We start from the raw sequence: 20335 nt of genomic DNA, 5'->3' as shown, positions 1-20335 counted from the left end.
TAAATTGATGCATTCTACTGTATCCCTAGTTTCTATCTCATTGATCTCTGCTCTAATCTTGATTATTTCCCTTCTTGTGTGTAGATTTGGCTTAATTTGTTGTTGTTTCTCCAGTTCTTTAAGGTGTAAAGAGAGCTGGTGTATTCTGGATTTTTTCATTTTTTTGAGGGATGGCTATGTATTTTCCCCTTAGGACTGCCTTTGCTATATCCTATATGTGATAGAACAAATCAATAAAAGAAGATAGAAGAACCACATGGTCCTCTCAATTGATGCAGAAAAAGCATTTGACAAAATCCAGCATCCATTCCTGATTAAAATGCTTCAAAGTATAGGGATAGAGGGAACATTCCTCAACTTCATAAAATCTATCTATGAAAAACCCACAGCAAATATCATCCTCAATGGGAAAAAGCTCAGAGCCTTCCCATTGAGATCAGGAACACAACAAGGATGCCCACTCTCATCACTCTTATTCAACATAGTATTAGAAGTCCTAGCAACAACAATCAGACAACAAAGAGAAATAAAAGCTATTCAAATTGGCAATGAAGAAGTCAAGCTCTCTCTTCGCAGATGACAGGATACTTTATATGGAAAGCCCAAAAGACTCCACCCCCAAACTACTAGAACTCATACAGCAATTCAGTAATGTGGCAGGACACAAAGTCAATGTACAGAAATCAGCTGCTTTCTTACACACTAACAATGAAAATACAGAAAGGGAAATTAGAGAATTGATTCATTTACTATAGTGTCAAGAACCGTAAGATAGCTGGGAATAAACCTAACCAAAGAGGTAAAGGATCTGTACTTGAGGAACTATAGTACACTCATGAAAGAAATCGAAGAAGACACAAAAAGATGGGAGACCATTCCATGCTCATGGATTGGAAGAATAAACATTGTTACAATGTCTATACTGCCTAGAGCAATCTGTACTTTCAATGTCTTTCCAATCAAAATTCCACCAGCGTTTTTCAAGGAGCTGAAGCAAACAATCCTAAAATTTGTATGGAACCAGAAAAGACCCTGAATTGCTAAGGAAATGTTGAAAAAGAAACACAAAACTGGGGTCATCACATTGATTGATTTCAAGCTTTACTACAAAGTTGTGATCACCAAGACAGCATGGTACTGGCACAAAAACAGATACATAGACCAGTGGAACAGAGTAGAGAGTCCAGATATGGACCCTCAACTCTATGGTCAACTAATCTTCGACAAAGCAGGAAAAAATATACAGTGGGAAAAAGTCTCTTCAATAAATGGTGCTGGGAAAACCGGACAGCTATATGTAGAAGACTGAAACTCGACCATTCTCTTACACCATACACAAAGATAAACTTGAAATGGATAAAAGACTTCAATGTGAGGCAGGAATCCATCAAAATCCGAGAGGAGAAGATAGGCAGTAACCTCTTTGACATCAGCCGCAGCACCTTCTTTCAAGATTTGTCTCCAAAGGCAAAGGAAACAAAACCAAAAATGAACTTTTGGGATTTCATCAAGATCAAAAGCTTCTGCACAGCAAAGGAAACAGCCAACAAAACAAAGAGGTCACCCACGGAATGGGAGAAGATATTTGCAAATGACAGTACAAACAAAGGGCTGATATCCAAGATCTATAAAGAACTCCTCAAACTCAACACACACAAAACAGATCATCACGTCAAAAAATGGGCAGAAGATGTGAACAGACACCTCTCCAATGAAGACCTATGAATGGCTATCAGACACGTGAAAAAATGTTCATCATCACTAGTCATCAGGGAGATTAAAATCAAAACCACACTGAGATACCGCCTTACACCAGTTAGAATTAACAAGAATTAACAAGACAGTAAACAACGTGTGTTGGAGAGGATGTGGAGAAAGGGGAACCCTCTTGCACTGTTGGTGGGAATGCAAGTTGGCACAGCCACTTTGGAAAACAGTGTGGAGATTCCTTGAGAAATTAAAAATAGAGCTTCCCTATGACCCTGCAATTGCATTACTGTGTATTTACCCCAAAGATACAGATGTAGTGAAAAGAAGGGCCATCTGTATCCCAATGTTTATAGCAGCAATGGCCACGGTCACCAAACTGTGGAAAGAACCAAGATGCCCTTCAATGGACGACTGGATAAGGAAGATGTGGTCCATATACACTATGGAGTATTATGCCTCCATCAGAAAGGATGAATACCCAACTTTTGTATCAACATGGAAGGGACTGGAAGAGATTATGCTGAGTGAAAAAAGTGAAGCAGAGAGAGTCAATTATCATATGGTTTCACTTATTTGTGAAGCATAAGAAATAACATGGAGGACATGGGCAGATGAAGAGGAGAAGGGAGCTGAGGGAAATTGGAGGGGGAGACGAATCATGAGAGACTGTGGATTCTGAAAAACAATCTGAGGGTTTTGGAGGGGCGGGAGGTAGGATCCTGATGTTGGGTATTATGCAGGGCAGGTATTGCATGGAGCACTGGGTGTGATGCATAAACAATGAATTCTGGAACACTGAAAAAAAATTTTAAAAAGTAAAAAAAAAAAAAGAATCATGGGAAAAAACCATGAATTATATGTGCTGTATTTCCCTAGTGCTGGAGATTTGCAGTTCTCATTGATCAGTAAACTTGGTCTTGGCTGATGTTCTTGCTGATCTTCTGGGAGAGGGGCCTTTTGTCATGATTCTCAAATGTCTTTGCCCCAGGCGGACTTCCCTCACCCTTGCCAGGAGCTAGGCTGAGCAATCTGCTCAGGTTTGCTCTGGGGAGCTTTTGTTCCCTGAATACTTTCTGTACAGCCTTGGAGGACCTGAATGAAAATCCTACCTCCTGATCTCCAACACAGAGGACCTGAGAGCTCAGGGCCCCACTCCCCAGTGAGCCCTTAGAGAAAAGCACTCAATTACACCTGTCTTTCTGGTCTCCAACTGCACTCTGAGCTCACCTGGCCTGTGACCAAGTGTTTCTATCTTTGGCACATGACCCTGTTTGGAGTTTCCAAACCAGCAGATTCTTGCAGTGCCCTCCCATGCCACTCCTCCTGTTGGAGGAAGTGGAGTGGTGTCCCCAGATCTGCCACTTGTGGGGTCCCTGCTTGAAGAGTAGTGGCCTCACTATGCCATGGGTCATGGTTTATGGCAACCCTGAGCTGAGAGCCTTCTCCTCTGGTCTATCTCTGCAGCCAGCCTTCCTGCTCTGATACTTGGGAGCTCCACCACACTCAGTCACCCCTGGTCTTTCTGTGACACTTAGGGTTCTGAGAACACACTGTCCCAGTGAGAGTTCCATCCTCTGCTTAGCCACTGGAGCAACATTCCTCAGTGGAGCAGACTTCTGAAAGTTCTGATTTTGTGCTCTGTTGCTCTATCACTTGCTGGGAGCCAGCTGACGGACCCCTCTCCCCCCCGTTCTATCTTCCCATAATATCACCTTAGATTCACTTATCTACATGTCTTACCTTCCAGGAAGTGGTTGCATTTCTGTTCATAGAGTTGTGTTATTCTTTTCTTTGATCTCCTGTTGAATTCATAGGTATTCAGAATGGTTTAATAACTAGCTGAATTCCTGGGACCAGATGAAATTTAGGTCTCCTACTTCTCTGCCATCTTGCCATCCCCCTCTTCTGTGTTTCTTCATGGCTTTATGTCTCATATCTTTTCAGTCCTGAATAGTATTCCATTGCCTGGACATACCACATTTATATATCCATTTACCTACCGAACAACATCTTAGTTATTTCCAAGTTTTGACAATTATGAATAAACTCCCATAAATATCTGAGTGTGGGTTTTTCATGTGGGGATAAGTTTTCATTTCTCTTGAGTAAATATTAAGGAATGCAATTACTGGATTGTATGGCGAGAGTATATTTAGTTTTGTAAGAAGATGCCAAAGGGTCTTCCAGAATGGCTGCCCTGTACCACATGCCCACCAGAAGTTAATGAGAGCTCCTGTTGATCCACATCCTCAGCAGCATTTGGTGTTGTCAGTGTTCCAGGTTTTGGCTATGCTAGTAGGTATGTAGTGGCATCTCATCATTGTTTTAAGTTGTATCTCCCTGATGACATGTGATGTGGAGCATCTTATCAATGTTTGCTTGCCATTTGTATGTTGTCTTTGATGAGGTATCTATTCAGATCTTTGGTGCATTTTAAAATTGGGTTGTTTGACTTCTTTCTCTTTTTCACCGCCATCCTGCTGTGTGCCACTCACTGTTACTGACCATGTCTTCTCACAAGACTTTTAGGATCAAGCAATTCCTGGCCAAGAAACAAAAGCAGAATCATCCAATTCCCCAATGGATTTGGATGAAAACTGGTACTAAAATCAGGTACAACTCCAAGAGGAGGCACTGGAGGAGAACCAAGCTGGGTCTCTAAGGCGTCCCACATCATGAGATGACACACCTAATTGGCACCACGTATTTAATTAAGCTCCTTGAAGATCATGTGTTCTATTCTGTCACCCTGTAAACACATTTCTACCTGATCAATAGATACCTTTGATCAGGGAAAAGATTTTTCTGTTACTATACCTCTGCACCAGTGGGTTGGCTTGGTAATAAACGTGAGGCCTTTCAGCTGTAAAAAAAAAAAAAAAAAAAAAAAAAAAAAAAAAAAAAAAATTGGGTTGTTTGTTTTCTTAGTTGTGAGTTTGAAAGTTCTTTGCATAATTTTGATAACAGCACTAAGTATTATATGCAACTGATGAATCACTAAATCCTATCCCTGAAACTGATAATACACTCTAAGTTAACTAAATTGAATTTCAATTAAAAAATTAAAAAACATTTAATAACAGTCTTTTATCAGATATGTGTTTTGCAAATGTTTTTTCCCAAGTCTGTGGCTTGTTTTCTCATTTTCTTGAAAATCTGCTTTTTTAAGAGTTAGCCAGGTTTGAGGCCAATTTGTTGAGAAAAAGCATCTGTCCAGGCATTTTCTAGTAACAATGCAGAACTCTAAGAATAGAGGGAAAAATATTTTTCTAAATCCTCTAGGCCGAAGGAGTTAGGAAAAAGTCAGGTCTGCTGCGGGTTCCACATGTGGCCCAGCTGGTCCTTCACCGTTTTTGATCTTCCTTTTATGGCTCTGGCATGTCTGTTTCTCTTAACATCCCTCCTTTATATGGCTTTTCCCCTAACAAATATTGGTACTCTGGATATAAATATACATATCCAGACCCAACAGTTACACTTCTAGGAACTGAAATCTATAGAAATAAAAACACTGGGCAGTAATAACACATGCATAAGAATGTCTATAGCGGCAAGAAAAAAAAGTAAGCAAAGGGAATACTTACTATCAATGAAGTGGTCAAGCTGTTTATGGGATAGATTGAAGTATTACACAATCATTAAAGAGGATGAAGGAAAATACGCCAGTGGACTTGATAGTGATGAGTGAGAAAATCAAGAATCAGAAAACTGTGATATGTTCACAGCACATGTGCATAGTGCACGTTTATAAGTGTAACTATATGGAACTCAAAAATGTAAGCTTAACTAGCACAGGGACTTTATTAATTGTTTACCACATAATCTATAATGCTTAGGAGACCAGTGTAAATTTAGAGAAAAAATTAGAAAAGCAGATACCAGATTGAGAGAATACCAGTGTGTGTGGTTAAATGGGTGAAAGGGGTCCAAGAAAAAAATGGTTTATATATTACCATATTTACATATTTATGTAGCAGTCTATATATGTATGTTTGGTGAAATCTTTTTTAAATTAAAAAATTTTAAAGTTTATTTATTTATCTTAGAGAAAGAGAGAGAGAGAGAACATGAGTAGGGGGGCAGAGGGAAAGGGAAAGAGAATCTTAAGCAAACCTCATACTGAGTGCATGGAGTCCTACCTGGGGCTTGATGTGGGGCTCAACTTGGGGCTCAATTTTAGGACCCTGAGATCATGACCTGAGCTGAAACCAAGGGTCAGATGCTTAATTGACTACACTACTCAGGCATCTTTGTTTGAAGAAAATATATTTTTAAAGGTTTCATTTATTTATTTGGGAGAGAGAGAGAGAGTGAGTGAAAGAGTGCACCGCAGGGGGAGGGGTAGAGGGAGAAGCAGACTCCCTACTGAGCAGGGAGCCTGATGTGGGACTGTGCCGCAGGACCCCGGGATTGTGACCTGAGCTGAAGAGATGATTATACTTAAACTGAGCCATCCAGGCGCCCCTGAAGAAATTTTTAAAAGTAAAACAAACTAAAAAAATTTGTACAAACTTTATGTTCTACTTCATTGTGTATTTATGTTTATACACAATATTTATATTCATTAATTTAAAAATATTTTAAAAGAAAATATTTAAAATTACTTATATGGAGCTCTCTCAAAAGATTTATTCTCAATTCAAAGAGAGACTGTGGTATCAAAGAATGGTTAATTTTTAGGTGTGGCAATAGTATTGTGGTTATGGTAGACCAACTCCTGATCTTTGTGAAATACACACCAAAGTATTTATGGATGAACTGATAGGATGTCTGGGATGGGTACATGCCTTAAGACTGGTTTGTGCTGACAATTGCTGAAGGTGGGTGATGGAGACATGGAGGATTCATTATATTTTTATTGTATACTATCATATTATTGAAATTTGTCATACAAAGTGTTTAAAATGGAGAATGCAGCATTTTCATGATCAACTTTTTAAATTTAACTCTCAAGCAGTAATGTATTCCAGAAGATTCCTTAAATTTTTACTGTTTGCTTTGTACTTGTTAATTAAGATGATTATTTGGAGTACTATCACTTTAGAATATAAATAAAATCATTTTCCCTAGTCAAATTTTAGAGTTCTTCTTTATTATTAAGGCAAAAAGATCAAACTGAATTTCACCTTTTGTCAGATAATTTTTTCTTTCCACTTGAAGAGAGATGACAATCCAATCCTGTATTTGAGAGTTCTGACCACCACCTGCCTGGCTTCGCCTTCCATCTGTTTGGTACCTTAAGTGTGAGAATCACCTTCTGTTATTTCTACAAATGTCTTAAAATGTAGGCATTTTCATGTTGTCTTAAAAAGAAGGTCCTTTCAACAACCAATCAATCACACAAAAGAGGCATCCACTGACTGAGTCAATCAATTATTACTGGCACTTACACTATAGTCAAGGAGATGAGTGTAATAAACTATCATGCTTGATAAGATGGGGTAAGACCTCAGTATGTAGAGAGACTCTACAAGCTGAAGCTGGTCCTCTAATAAGTTCCTTTTGTCTATCTTTTTGTTCTCAAGGTCAAACAGTTTCCCATGGCATTCTTTCTAACTCGATGCTTAGGATGCTCTGAGAGCAATATGCAGCTCAAAGCTTATATGTGGAAGATTCCCATTTCTGTAATACTGTGATTTATAAGGAATTGATATATTTGGCCATTCAGATGACCAAAATATATTTCTCATATATATTTGGTCTTTACCCATGGTCCCTGGATCATAGGCTCTCAAACTTTTAGAATCTCCTGAGGCATGAGAGCAATGGGAACATCTCTTGTTATATATTAAATATATATAATATTTTGTCTCTTCAGCTCCTGAAAATGCTTTAGAGTCATGAAGGTGAAATGGGTGTCTTGTTATCCATAACAAGCCCCTTACTATCCCAACTGATGTTATGCTCATGGGGCAGCCTCCAAGGATGGGGGCTGGTTGCCAAGGGGAACCAGAAATGAATAGAGGGGTGGGGCTTTCAGGCCCACTCTCTGATTTCTGGGGAAGTGAACACCAATGGCCAATGATTTAATCACTCTTACCTATGTGATGAAGCCTCCATAAAGACCCACAAAGATGGGGTTCAGTGAGCTTCCAGACTGGGGAACCAAGATACTTCTACTTGCCAATTTCTCTAAGAACAGGGCTCCTTTATTTGGGACCTCTCTCTGTGTATCTCTTCATCTGGCTGTTGATTTGTACCCTTCAGTAGCATTTCTGATAAATGGGCAATCTAGTGAGTAAATGGGTTTTCTGAGTTCTGTGAGCCACTCTAGCAAATTAATCAAACCCAAGGAGGGCTTCATGGGAACCTTTGACCTATAGCAAGTTGGTCAGAAGCACATATAACAACCCGGGCTTGTGACTGGTGTCTAAGTGGAGGGCAGCCTGGTAGGACTGAACACTTTACCTGTGGAATTTGATGCTGTCTCCAGGTACATAGGGGTAGATAGTCAAATGTGAGTTGATGGTGGGGCTCCCAGCTCGAGTCTTGGAGCATTGCTTGGTGGTATGGGGAGACTACACCCCACATGTTGGAACTGTGGGTGCAGAGCCCTTAATTTCCTCATGCCATCTCATTTCCCTATCCTTAAAACTGACCTGCCTCTACTGACTATGGGAAATCCCACTGAGCTTAAGTAGGAGACCAGGGAATTTTATTAACACGGAAGTCTTTCTGTCTTCTGCCAAACAGTACATCTACTTCCAAGGGAGCTTCTTACTCAAGGGAAATTACCTCAGAATAGCATGAGTGTGCTGGAAGAGGTTCAGCTCTTTGTTTTTATTGAAAGAGTCATTAGGATAGGAAAAATGGGTAACAGAATTAAATCAGAAATTCTTAAAACATTTAAAACCCTCTTGGTTTGAGATTCAATCTGGTTGCAGCCTATGGCAGCTGAGAGTCATTGTTCTGAAGGTCTGAATCTTTGCATTGTCTGTTGGTCTATTTTTTTTCAAAGCCTAATCTTGACTGATCATATAAGTCACTTGGTATAATCTTTGAGTGTTTCCTAGTGAAGTGTATTTGTTAGGATGTTGTTTTGCCTGTAGACAGCAGAAAAAACTGAACAAAATGGCTTAAACATTAAGATTATCCCCTTCCATAATGCAGGTACCTCTTTATTTTATAATTGACTTTAAAAAAAAAGATTTTATTTATTTGACAGAGAGAGAGATCACAAGCAGGCAGAGAGGCAGGCCGAGAGAAAGGGGGAAGCAGGCTCCCTGCTGAGCAGAGAGCCCAATGCGGGGCTCGATCCCAGGACCCTGAGACCATAACCTGAGCTGAAGGCAGAGGTTTAACCCACTGAGCCACCCAGATGCCCCTGTAATAGACTTTTGACTGACTACCTTCACTTATTTTGCCCACCCACACTCCCTGCTTCTGGAAACCACCAATCTGTTCTCTGTTTCTGTGATTTTTTTTTTTTTTTTGAGTCCACATAGGTGAGATCATAAAGTATTTGTCTTTCTGGGTCTGACATTTCATTTAGCTTAATGCTCTCAAGGTCCATCCGTATTATCAAGATAGCAAGATTTCATTTTTTTAATGGTTGGATAATATTCCATTGAATATATATACCACATTTTCTTTATCCATGCATATGATGATGGACACTTGGGTTGTTTCCGCTTCTTGGCTATTGTAAACAATGCTGCAATGAACATGATGTACATATATCTTTTTGAGTTAGTGCTTTTGTTTTCTTTGAGTAAATAAAGTTGTTGGATCATATGGTAGTTATATTTTTAATTTTTGGAGGAACCTTCCGAGTGTTTTCCATTGTGGCTGCACCAATCATGTTCCCATCAACAGTGTACAAGAGCTCCCTTTTCTTTTCATCCTCCCTGAAACTTATCTCTTGTCTTTTTGAGTCTAGCCATTCTAACAAGTATGAAGTGATGTCCCGTTGTGGTGCTGATGTGCATTTCCCTGGTGAATAGTGATGTTGAGCACAATCAGGATTTCATGCCCTTTACTCTGAATCTACCCTCATCAAGGTCCCAGAAGTGTTGACAGATTCTTTGGATAATTTTCTCGACTCCTCAGCAGCATTTGACGTAGTTGATTACTCTTCTTGCCTTGAAACACTTTTTACTTGGCCTTTGTTTCCTTCCTATATCACTGATATTCTTATTTGTCTCTTTTTTGGGTTCTTATGGTTTTCTGGACTTCCAATGTTGACATAAGCTGGGTCAGTCCTCAGACCTTTCTTCTACCCATGTTCTCTCTTGGTGACCTCATCCTACCTCATGGCTTTAAATGTCACTTATGTACTAACAACTCCCAAGTTTAGACCTCCAACTTGGGACTCTCCACCAAACTCTAGACTAATAAATCCACAAATCTTTCTTATGTATGGAATGCCTAATTGGTATCTTAAACTTAAAGCATCAGAACCAAGTTCAGATTTCTTCTCTGCTTCAAACCTGCTCTTCCTCCAGTTGTCTCATCTCAGTGAATGGCAACTCCATTCTTTCACTTCTTCTACCCCCAAACCCTGGAGTTCTACTCAACTCTTTCTCCAGCATCTCCCTAAGTGCTAGCAAATCTTCAAATTATATCCAGATCCTGACTGCTTCTGACCAGCCCAATTCAAGCCACTACCTGTTCTCACCTGGGAAGTGACTGTGGCCTCCTAACTAGTTTCAGTGATTCTACTCTCACTCCTTTTTAGCAGTGAGATTATTAAAATATAATGGCAGTGCATGCCATTTTCCTTCTCAAAGCTGTTCAGTGGCTTCTGGTCTTGCTCAGATCCACAGCCAAAGTCCTTATAGCAGACTGTGAGGGTCTACCTCATTCCCACATGCCTCTGACCACAGCCCTTACTGCTTTCCCTTCATTTACTTTAGGCTGTATCCGCCTTCTTGTTATTGCCCAATCACCCCACCCTGCCCTGAGATCTTGGCACTTGCTTTTCCCTCGGCTTTGGATGCTTACCCCAGATATTCATGTGGCTCATTCCTCACGTCCCTCTTGTATCTGCTCAAAGTTTTTGTGTGACCACCCTCCTCACCCATCACTCTCTATCCATGGGTTTTGTTTACTTTTCTTTATTGTCCTTATGTGGATAATTTTATAAGATTTTATTTGTAATTAAAAAAATTGGTTGCATGCTAAAAGATTAATATTTTGAATATATTGGGTTAAGTAAAATAGATTATAACAACATTTTAAAAATCTTTTTTCAGTATGCCTACTAGAAAATTTAAAATTACATATGTAGCTTGCATTTGTGGCTCACATTCAATTTCGCTTGCACAGTTCTGGCTTAGACCAATAATGTTTTACTTGGCTCATGGTGGGGAAGGGGTGCTCACTCATATAGAATTGGAGTTCTGCAAGTATTGAAGAAGTGGGGGAATGGCCACTGGAAGACAATCAACAATGTTTGCTACACAGAAGCAGGTGTTTGGAACGTGGGGTTTGGAGCTAGACAAGCCTTTAGATTCTAGACCCACTAATCAGGGGGTGACATCTCTGAGCTTCAGTTTTTCATCAGTGAAATGGGGATAACAGTATTTAGCATGTAAGGTCACTGTGAGAATTAATGGGATGATATTTATACAATTATTAACACAGGCCTGGGACCTCATGGGCACAAATCAATGGTCATTACTATTCTCAGTTCTCACGCCTTGGCTAGCCCCACTGCTGGGCAGACTGTGAAGTTCCAGTTTTCTAAACTGTAGTGTTGGAAGCACATCATCACCATGGAAACTTTTTTCTGGTTTATTGAAACATTAGCTGGGCATATGTGAGGTATATTATTCCCAGGATTCAGAATTTACCAAAATCACAGGCGCATGATGGTGATGTCATTTTAGTAAAAGGGTCCTCTGAACCACAAAAGGATATCCCAGTGTGTTTGGAAGTTTCATCCAACCATTCATCTGACCATTCATTCTTGCCAGATGCCAAGCCTGTCAGCTATCAATCCCACTACTACCTGCCCTCCAGGGATTTCAGAGCCTGTCCAGGTTCTCAGGTTTAAGGACTCTTAGGCTTAAAACTCCTTGTCAAAACTCTGTGAACAGTTGGAGGAGGTGAAGCATGTCTCTGAACCCTGCCAACTCACACTGAAGCTGACAGTTTACCTCCATGGAAGGAAGCTTTCTGTACATGAATGAGATGGGCCTGACATGACATTCTGCCAGGCTGTCTACATGGGCCACATCCACAATAGAAAGGATTCAGCTGGTGCCAGTAAACATACTTTTTGGAGAAGGAATGCTGGGTCAGTACTTGTTTTGCTGTACTTATTGGCTCAGTAGGGACTGGTGGAGAGAACACATAGAGCTGATTGCCAGGTTGAATGAGGCTGACTACTCCTCTGAAATAGTCATGGTAATCAATACTAAAATCGGACCTGAATTGTGGATTGTCACAGAGATTCTCAGAAACACACCTATTGTATAAAGTAGTGATTTCCAATGTTTTCAGAAATGGAAGTTGTCACTTGGGTGATTTGCCATTATCATTCTCCACCTTTCATTCATTGAAATACACCTTTCAGTCTAGTTTGGGGATTGTAAATATTATAACTAATATTTTAAAAAAGGGATTGAAACTTAATGCTGGTTTTCAGTTTTAAAATCAACACATTTTTTCAGAAATTTTTGACTCTGCTTATTCTTCCAACTGACTCCCTCCCTTGAAGATAATTTGAAATTCTTTAAGGTATAAGATAAGATCCAACTCTCTTCCTTGTGTTCTTTCTGCTCTTGGGTATTTTCATAGTGACTCTGTCCTGACCTCTCAAGCACTGGCATATTGCTGAATAAATGAGAACGGGAATAAAAGCAAGAGTTCTTGCTCTGGACCCTTTCTTGGGAAGAATAGTTCTGTCTTCTGCCTTTGGTATTTGCTCAAAAGGATGTGTGATTATTCTTAAATTATTGCTTGGCAATTGCTATTTAATTTCTCATTTGTATATCTCACACCTCAATTAAATAGTATGCTCCTGGAAGGCAGGGATATGAGCTCCTTTGGGTTCCAAGTGGTACTAATTCAAGTCCATATAGCTTAAGCAAGAGCTGGGATTTCCTGACTACTATACCTGGGAAAGACAGGGCTGCCCTGAAGGAATCAAGGGATGTTGTCGGGGATGTTCTTATTCTTCATTTCTTATTTCATCTTCTCTCTTTACTTTACTTCTCTCTTTACTCTCTTTACTTTACTTCTCTCTTTACTCTCTTTGTGTTGGTTTTATTCTGTTATTACAAGGCTTTTCCTCTATGTGGTAGGTGATGGGGGTGGGCAGAGGGAATGAATAGGAAGCTGGTAGCAGAGAGTTACAGACTTTAATCATCCCAGATGTTGTATGCTGAATTTGGCTGGCCTAGTCCATGGTTCCTGAAAGAAAGTCTCTAACCTCTTGGAATTTCCCAAGTGATAGGAGTGTCTTTGTAATTCAGTGTGGGTTTCTTGGACCACACCTGAGTTTATACAAGTGAGGTGACTCATGGTCATCCCCTAGATAGTTTCAGGACAGGTGTTTGCCATGCCAGGAAGGCCAACCATGGAGTTAGAGGGTTGGGGCTGTGGTAGAAGCCCTACTTCTGGAGGGAAGGAGGGTTGAGACAGTTTAACCACAGGGCCAATGACCCCATCAATCATACCTACAGAAAAAAACCCCAGTAAAAACTCTGGTAATCATACATCAGTGTGCTTAGAGAGTGACACCATCCTGAGGACATGGGAGCTTTGTATTTGGAACCTTCCCACATATTGTCCTGTATGTCTCTTTATTTGGCTGGTACTGATTGGTATCTTTGTGCTATAATAAAGCTGTATAATGTTTTCCCAAATTCTATGAATCATTCTAGTGAATTATCAAACCTGAGGAGGTGGTGGGAATCTCTGAATTTTTAGCAGTGGCGATCCCCAATTTATATCTGGCATTTGAGCTGAGGGTGATCATTATAGGACTGTGCTCTTAACCTGTGAACTTCGACCTAACTCTGGGTAGTTAGAATTGCATTCTTCCTTCCAAATAGAATTTTCAGTTACCTTGGCAAAGAATGAGATGGTTTTTCCTCCTAACATTTAAATGGAAAATTCCACATTAAGACTTTGATTAGACAAACTGGGTAATGTTGCCACCTTTGAGCTCATGGGTACATGGAGGGGGAGGGGAAACTCTGCAAGGGAGGGGGATGGCTGAGTGGAGGAAGCAAGGAACAGTGTTGGGTGACAGGAGCTGGAGTTGTCTCCCATGGTGCAGGTCCCTTGTAATTTTGTGACCTTTTTCAGTATGTTATAAAGACAGCTAGTGCCCATCAAATATCGAATATTTATTTCCTCCCTTATATATGTCTGCTTTCCTTATAGTTGGGTTAGGTCAATATGACTAGTTCTGGTCAATGGATTATGAGCAGAACTGACGTGAGTTAGTTTCAGGCTAAGGTAATAGAAGCCTGGGATTCTTTGTCTTCTCTCTTCTTTCCTTGCTGCTATGCCCTTGGCAGCCACATGCTCCAGATAGCATACCAAAAGACGGAGAAGGCCACCTGTTCATGTTGGTCTTTACTGTTAAGCCAATGAGACTAGGAGACATAGTAGGCAGATAAATGGCCCTCCCCCAAGATATTAGGTTTTAATCTCTGGAACCTTAAATGAAAAAAAAAAAAAGTCTTTGCAGGTGTAATTAAATTAAGAACCTTTTGATAAAGAGATTATCCTAAAAAAAGAGGTTATCCTAGATTATCTGGATAAGTCCCAAATACCATCATAAATGTCTGCATAGGTGAGAGGCAGAGGAGGTTTAGACATACATCCAGAGGAGAAGATGATGGGGGCAGAGATTGGAGTGATGTGGCCACAAGCCAAGGAAATATATTCTCTCACATCTCTGAAAGCCAGAAGTCTGAAAACAGTATCACTGGGCCAAAATCAAGATGTCTACAGTCCCACATTTCCTTTGAACACTGGGTGAATTTTTTCCTTGCCTCTTTTAGCTTCTGGTGGCTCCAGCATTCCTTAACTTGCGGCAGCATCACTCCAAACTCCACATCTGACTTCTCATGAGCTTCCCTTCTGTGTCTTCTTCCCCACATCGATGTCTTCTTTTCTTCCCATAAAGACACATCATTGGAGTTAGGACCCATCCAGATAATCAAGGATTATCTCTTTATCTGGATATCCTGAATTTAATCACATCTGTAAGGACTCTTTTATCAAATAAGGTCACATACACAGGTTCTGAGTGGACAGGTTTTGGGAAGCCATCATTCAACCAACTAGAGATATCAATGTCTCTCCAAAGTAACTCTGGGACAGGTAGTGTCTCCAAAACAGATTCAGTGGAAGATTCTATTCAATGAGTAGTTTACTCTTATCTAAAGAACATATATTTTAAGAAATATGAAAGCTCTTAGTATAGGTGTTGACCAATTATTGCTTTATGCAAAACACACACGATTGAATACTGCCTGTGTATTGTTTGAGAATGTTCTATATTAGGTTGAACATATGTCCTATCTAGTAATTGCTTTCTTGGCTTTGTGTTATTGGCCTAGAATGTCATCAGTATATCTGACATACCAATCCCATCTTTACCATGATGATTTGATTGATTCCTGTTATGAGGATGACATACTGGGTGAATAGTTTATGACTATAAATCCCAGGCTCCGAATACATCAAAGGAGATGACAAACATGACATGTTTACTTATGATGCTAAACTCAAATCAGAAATTGACTTGAAATACAGTTTTAAACAGCTCAAAGTCTGCAATTCTTTGTTTCAGTTGAATAAGATTAGGTTAAGCATTCTTCAAATCTTGATGGCTTAAATTGTAAAATGGTATATTATTTGATCCAAAGAAGTAGAAAAAATTCAGAAAGTACCCAGAGGCTTAAATTGTTTTTAGGCATCTCCATTTAAAATGAAAATATTTGGAATCAATTTTGAAATCAAGCTCAACCCAAAACTAGAGAGTCTAGGAATTTACCATGTTGAGATAGAAAGGATCCTGCACTTTCTGGAGACTCTGTACCATTCCTGGCTTTGCAGCTGGGTTGCTATGCAAGCTTGCACAAGTTATTTAACCTCTCTGGGCCTCATCTTTTCATCAATAAAAGAAGAATGTTGGAGAAGTTGATGTCTACACTTCCTTCTACTCTAGAATCCTATGATTCTCTCACAGGAGCCCCATTTTATAACAGACCACCCAGGTGAAAAGTTAACTCTCTAGAGCATACCTCATTGTTTGACTTAAGAGAACATGCAGGAGTAGGTCATTGCAACACAATCATGAGTAAGGGCAGACCATGAAGCAAAAACAACTGAAACAAAAACTTGGAACTGATGTTGATTTATCTCAAAGATATGTTTCTCCATTTTCTCTGGCAAGTTTGCTCTCCAGTAGATTCAGCTGAAAAAGTACAAGGTGGCAAGATGCACACAGGCCCTTCTATTTAGGAAAGGTTTCAGAGTCCTGGACTCCTGAGAACACCTCATGTTTACTTTCACCATGAGCTTCTAAGGGACGCCAGCCTGGGCTGTAGACCTTCCTGTATCTAGCTTCCCTGGGCATCAAGTCACCTTGATACCTTTCTGCTCCATCAAGAGTTGTGCCACCCCCACTCACAGCTCCTTCCACCCCCCAGAAGGAGAATATGTCTGCAGAGAACATCCAGGGCTAAGGGAGCGTGTTTAGGGGATGGCGTGCTTATGATGAACTGGATGAGGGGAGGTGTTGGATGGCTTCCTAAGGGTGAGAACATACAACTGGCTGCTTTTTGCCAAAACAATATTCCATAGCTCAAGGAATGAAATGGCCTTCTAAGCCAGGCGCCTAACGTGCTCAGGCCCAGATGACTTCATGTGGACAGTGACAACTGGCTCTGTCTTAATAAATAGCTCTTAGCAGAAGGCCTGGCAGACTCTGTGTTTTCTCTACTTTATAGGTTGGAGGTATGGAAATAAGAAACAGGAGGCTTTCCTTTGAGAAATGTGTGTTTCAAGCTTGAGAAGCTTAGGGGAATTTTAAGTTATTTTTTCTTAGGTTTTTCCTTATGATATTTGATATCCATTGGAGGGGAAAAACAAATGATCCTTACCTTGTGATCTCCCCACTTTGAGATTTGATGGGAAGATTGATAGGTCTGTCCCTGTGAGCACTGTGGTAAAGTGATGACAGATTTTCCATGTGGAGTGTGGTGTGGGCACAAGTTTCGTACCTTCAAGAGTTTCCAAGATCACACTCTTGGCACCATGACCCTAAAGTGTCCAGGAAACAACTGAAAATCACTCATCACACCAGGAAACAGGAAAATCTCCAATTGATTGAGAAAAGAAAATCAATACCAAGGTGACACAGATGTTGAAACTGTTTTAGGCCAAGGGCAATGAGTGACCTGCACCCCCATTCTGCACAGACCTGTCTGGAGACTTGGGAAGCATCACCACTGTGAGGAGCAAGTGACATGGGACCAAGGAAGTGCCCAGGGATGGCGCAGACCAGGCAGGTATCTGCAGAAGAGAGTTCAGTTAGGGATGAGGAGAGGTGAGGAACATCCTACACCTATGAGATGATTTGCTTGGAGCACAGGAGAAATTGTGGGGAGTATTTTGAGAGGTTTCCCTATGAGCTAGAATACAAAAATCTTTGCCATCGGGAAGTCAGGGAGACCCAACCTGGTGTGTGTGTGTGTGTGTGTGTGTGTGTCCCCGCAGGTTTTATAGTACATTACATGAAAAAAATCATCATTCCTAGTGCCAGAGTTGGTATATTTGTCTCCACTGACTTCTTTGTTTTGCTTTCAGGGCCTTTAGCATATACTACAAAAGTTATAAAATCTGGCTGCACCGCCAGCTGGTCAATGATAGAGCTGGATCTTAGCTCTACCATAGTTATTGCTTTTTGTTTCTTTCCTTTCTCCTCCACTTCTTTCTGATTCTGGAAAACTCTAAGGCTGGCTCTGCCAATGCTCAGAAACCATTCCTCATGACACTTATTTCCAAAACAGAACTTTTCTCCTGCATTATGCTAGTAGTTACGATGATCACACAATTAAAGTCCTTCCATTATCTGTAGCATCTTAATGTTCATTGCCTTTCCTCTTTCAAGTAGAGATTTCTCTGGTTCTTGGTATGGCAAGTGATTTTCTGTTGTATTCTAGACACTTGGAATAATACATCGTGAGACTCTGGATCTCATTTAATCTTCTGCTTTTGCCAGCAATCACCCTCTTGGAGTGTAGTAGGCAGGTCCAAAAGGGAATGGTTGTTCAGTGCTCCCTAGGCTTACTGACATCACCCCAACAAAAGTGGAGTGCCAGAGGGCCATGCCTTGCTTGCCTTCCCCTGCTTTGTAGCTGATGCCTGGTCATGGAATCTTAGTGCTGTACTGAACTCCAGGGGTGCAGTGGTGGCAGAGGAAGGTGTTGTGTATTAAATAATTTGATTGGCTGTGTCCTTGATTCCTAGGAGAAAATTCCCTGGAAATTCCTCAGTAATAGGAGTATCTTTGTTCATCATTAACCCCTGGAATCATACTGAATTTATTCTAAAATATGAGATGACTCAGGCTGGTGGCTATTCACCAGAAACAGCAACCTTATGATTATGAGCATGGAGATTTGAGCCAGTCCAACCTCTGGGAATGGAGGGAGGCTGGAGATTAAGTTGAGTCATGGGGCAAATGATTCAATCAATATTGAGTATGTAACCCCAGTAAAAACTCTGGACACTACATTTCAGTGGAGCTTTCTGGTTGGTGACCACACTGATGTACTGGCAGTTGACACACCCTGACTCCATGGAGAGAAGGCATAGAAGCTCTGAGTTTGAGATTATTCCAGAGCTCATCCTATATGCTTCATTTGACTGGTCCTTGTTTTTATCCTTTTAATAAAACTAATAAAAATATGGTGTTTTCCTCAGTTCTGTGAGTCATTGTAGTGAGTTGTCAAACCTGAGAGGAACCCTTCATATTTGTATTCAGTGGTAATAAGTGTGGGTGGCCTGGGGATTGCTGAAGTTGGCAGTTGGCATCTGAAGTGAGGGTAGTGTTGTTGGGGACCATGCCCTTTAAGTTATGGGGTCTCTACTAACTCTGAGTGGTTAACATCAGAACCAAATTACAGGACACCAGCTGGTGTTAGAAATAGAGGGGGATTGCTTTGCACTGCTTCATTAGACCTTGTTGCTGTTGTGTGGTGGTGAAAGTTCCCCTGTTGGCCCTGCTGGCAGTACCCCTGTAGAAGCAGAACACCAACTCACAACTGCACTCTGGCTTGTTGCCACATGTGGGTGGAATTTCAGCTCCGTGTTCAGCCCTACTGATCTTGGTTGGGGGCGGTGGGCAGCTTTCCTTTTGGTGTTTGGGTGGGTGGGTATTACAAAACATATTTCTGTTGTGCCTTTTTCCTTGTCCTTTGGCTCGAGGGGTTAGCTTCTTTGTCTGTTCCTTTTGGTAGATCTGTGTTGCAGTCTCCTCTAGAACCCCTCACAGATATATAGGAGGCTAAAAGAAACCCAGAGAGTTCACCTTTGTGCTCTTTCTCAAGTCCTGTGGCCCCTAGCTGGCTCTCTTTCTTCTTTCTACCCTCCAGTCCTTCTATGTTTGTTTGTTGTATTATGTTCAGGGGTTCTGGGTTGTAAGAGGGAAGAATAACAAGGAATGGGGCTTCTACATCTTGACTGGAAACACAAGTCCGATAGTACAATTTGTAGGTAAACTGGGACACTTGAGAGTGAAAGAGGATCCTGTCAGGATACATGAATAACTGGCACAAAATAGAACCTATGGTCTACAGTCCTTGCTCCTGGCTAATCTCAAATAGGAATCACTTTTTCATTTTTACTCAAGTCTAACTCAAAATTTCAGTGACCCAACTCTACCAGATGGTGTTAAGTGTCAGTTTCTTCTCTTGGCCTCTGCTGTGTAATCTCTGTGCTTGCCCTTCTCCCATCTGGTGATAACACCCAAGCATGCCAGAGAAGATAACATTGGAAGTGGAAACTGATCTTCCCCGGGCTAAGCTGCTTTCCTCACTTTTGAGGGATGGCAAGTTGACCTCCTGTGAAGATCAACAACTCCTGTTATGATTTTGTGCATCAGAGTCTCCAGGATTCTCTGCCCCCGGTGCTTACTTTTAGAGGCAAATGATGCTTTTGACCACAGGTCTGTCATCTCTCCAGGGCTTAGAACTTTCCCTTAAAGTCATTTGGTGCTTACTGCAGAACTTGTTCCTTTCTTTGAGTAATCTCCAAGTCAGATGTTTTAAGGGCTGTTCTAGGATGAATCCTGCCTAACAGTTATCTACCAGACCATCCAAACTTGCTGAGTCTTGATCGCTATGCCTTTATTTCATGGTGATTATTTATATTTTCTGGAATAAATATTATAGAGAAGGACCCCCTGATGTTTCCAAGTACAGTCTTGCCTTAAATAAACAGAAAAATGCTCTCTATGAATATAATAGGAACAAGGCAACTTGGGGTTAAACTCCACCTGCTTTAGCTTGGCTGGTATATACTAACTACATTAAAAACCATTGCTGCTACATTTGGAGAAAGGCAAGTCTGCCTATGGTTACCTAAGGCTAAGAGCCATCTGGATAGAGTATAATTTAAATAAAATATTAAAATTCAGAGCACTAAGCTTAAA

General features: G+C 40.7%; 1 protein-coding gene across 1 annotated transcript; it reads left to right on the top strand.

Moving 5' to 3' along the window:
* The first annotated feature begins 4216 nt into the window (after positions 1-4216).
* LOC116854472 (60S ribosomal protein L39-like) lies at positions 4217-4617 on the top strand. The gene has a single exon (XM_032836352.1). The coding sequence runs from the start codon at positions 4217-4219 to the stop codon at positions 4370-4372; it is 156 nt and encodes a 51-aa protein (XP_032692243.1). The 3' UTR covers positions 4373-4617.
* The last annotated feature ends 15718 nt before the right edge of the window (positions 4618-20335 follow it).

Source organism: Lontra canadensis, unplaced genomic scaffold (assembly GCF_010015895.1).
Source record: "Lontra canadensis isolate GAN:19392208 unplaced genomic scaffold, GSC_riverotter_1.0 scaffold92, whole genome shotgun sequence".
Classification (NCBI taxonomy): Eukaryota; Metazoa; Chordata; class Mammalia; order Carnivora; family Mustelidae; genus Lontra; species Lontra canadensis.
Note: the sequence above shows the minus strand (reverse complement) of the source record. Positions and strands in the feature narration are given on the sequence as shown.

What these genes read in the sequence shown, in the direction of transcription:
- LOC116854472 (XM_032836352.1), top strand. Translation starts at nt 4,217, where the DNA reads ATGTCTTCTCACAAGACTTTTAGGATCAAGCAATTCCTGGCCAAGAAA.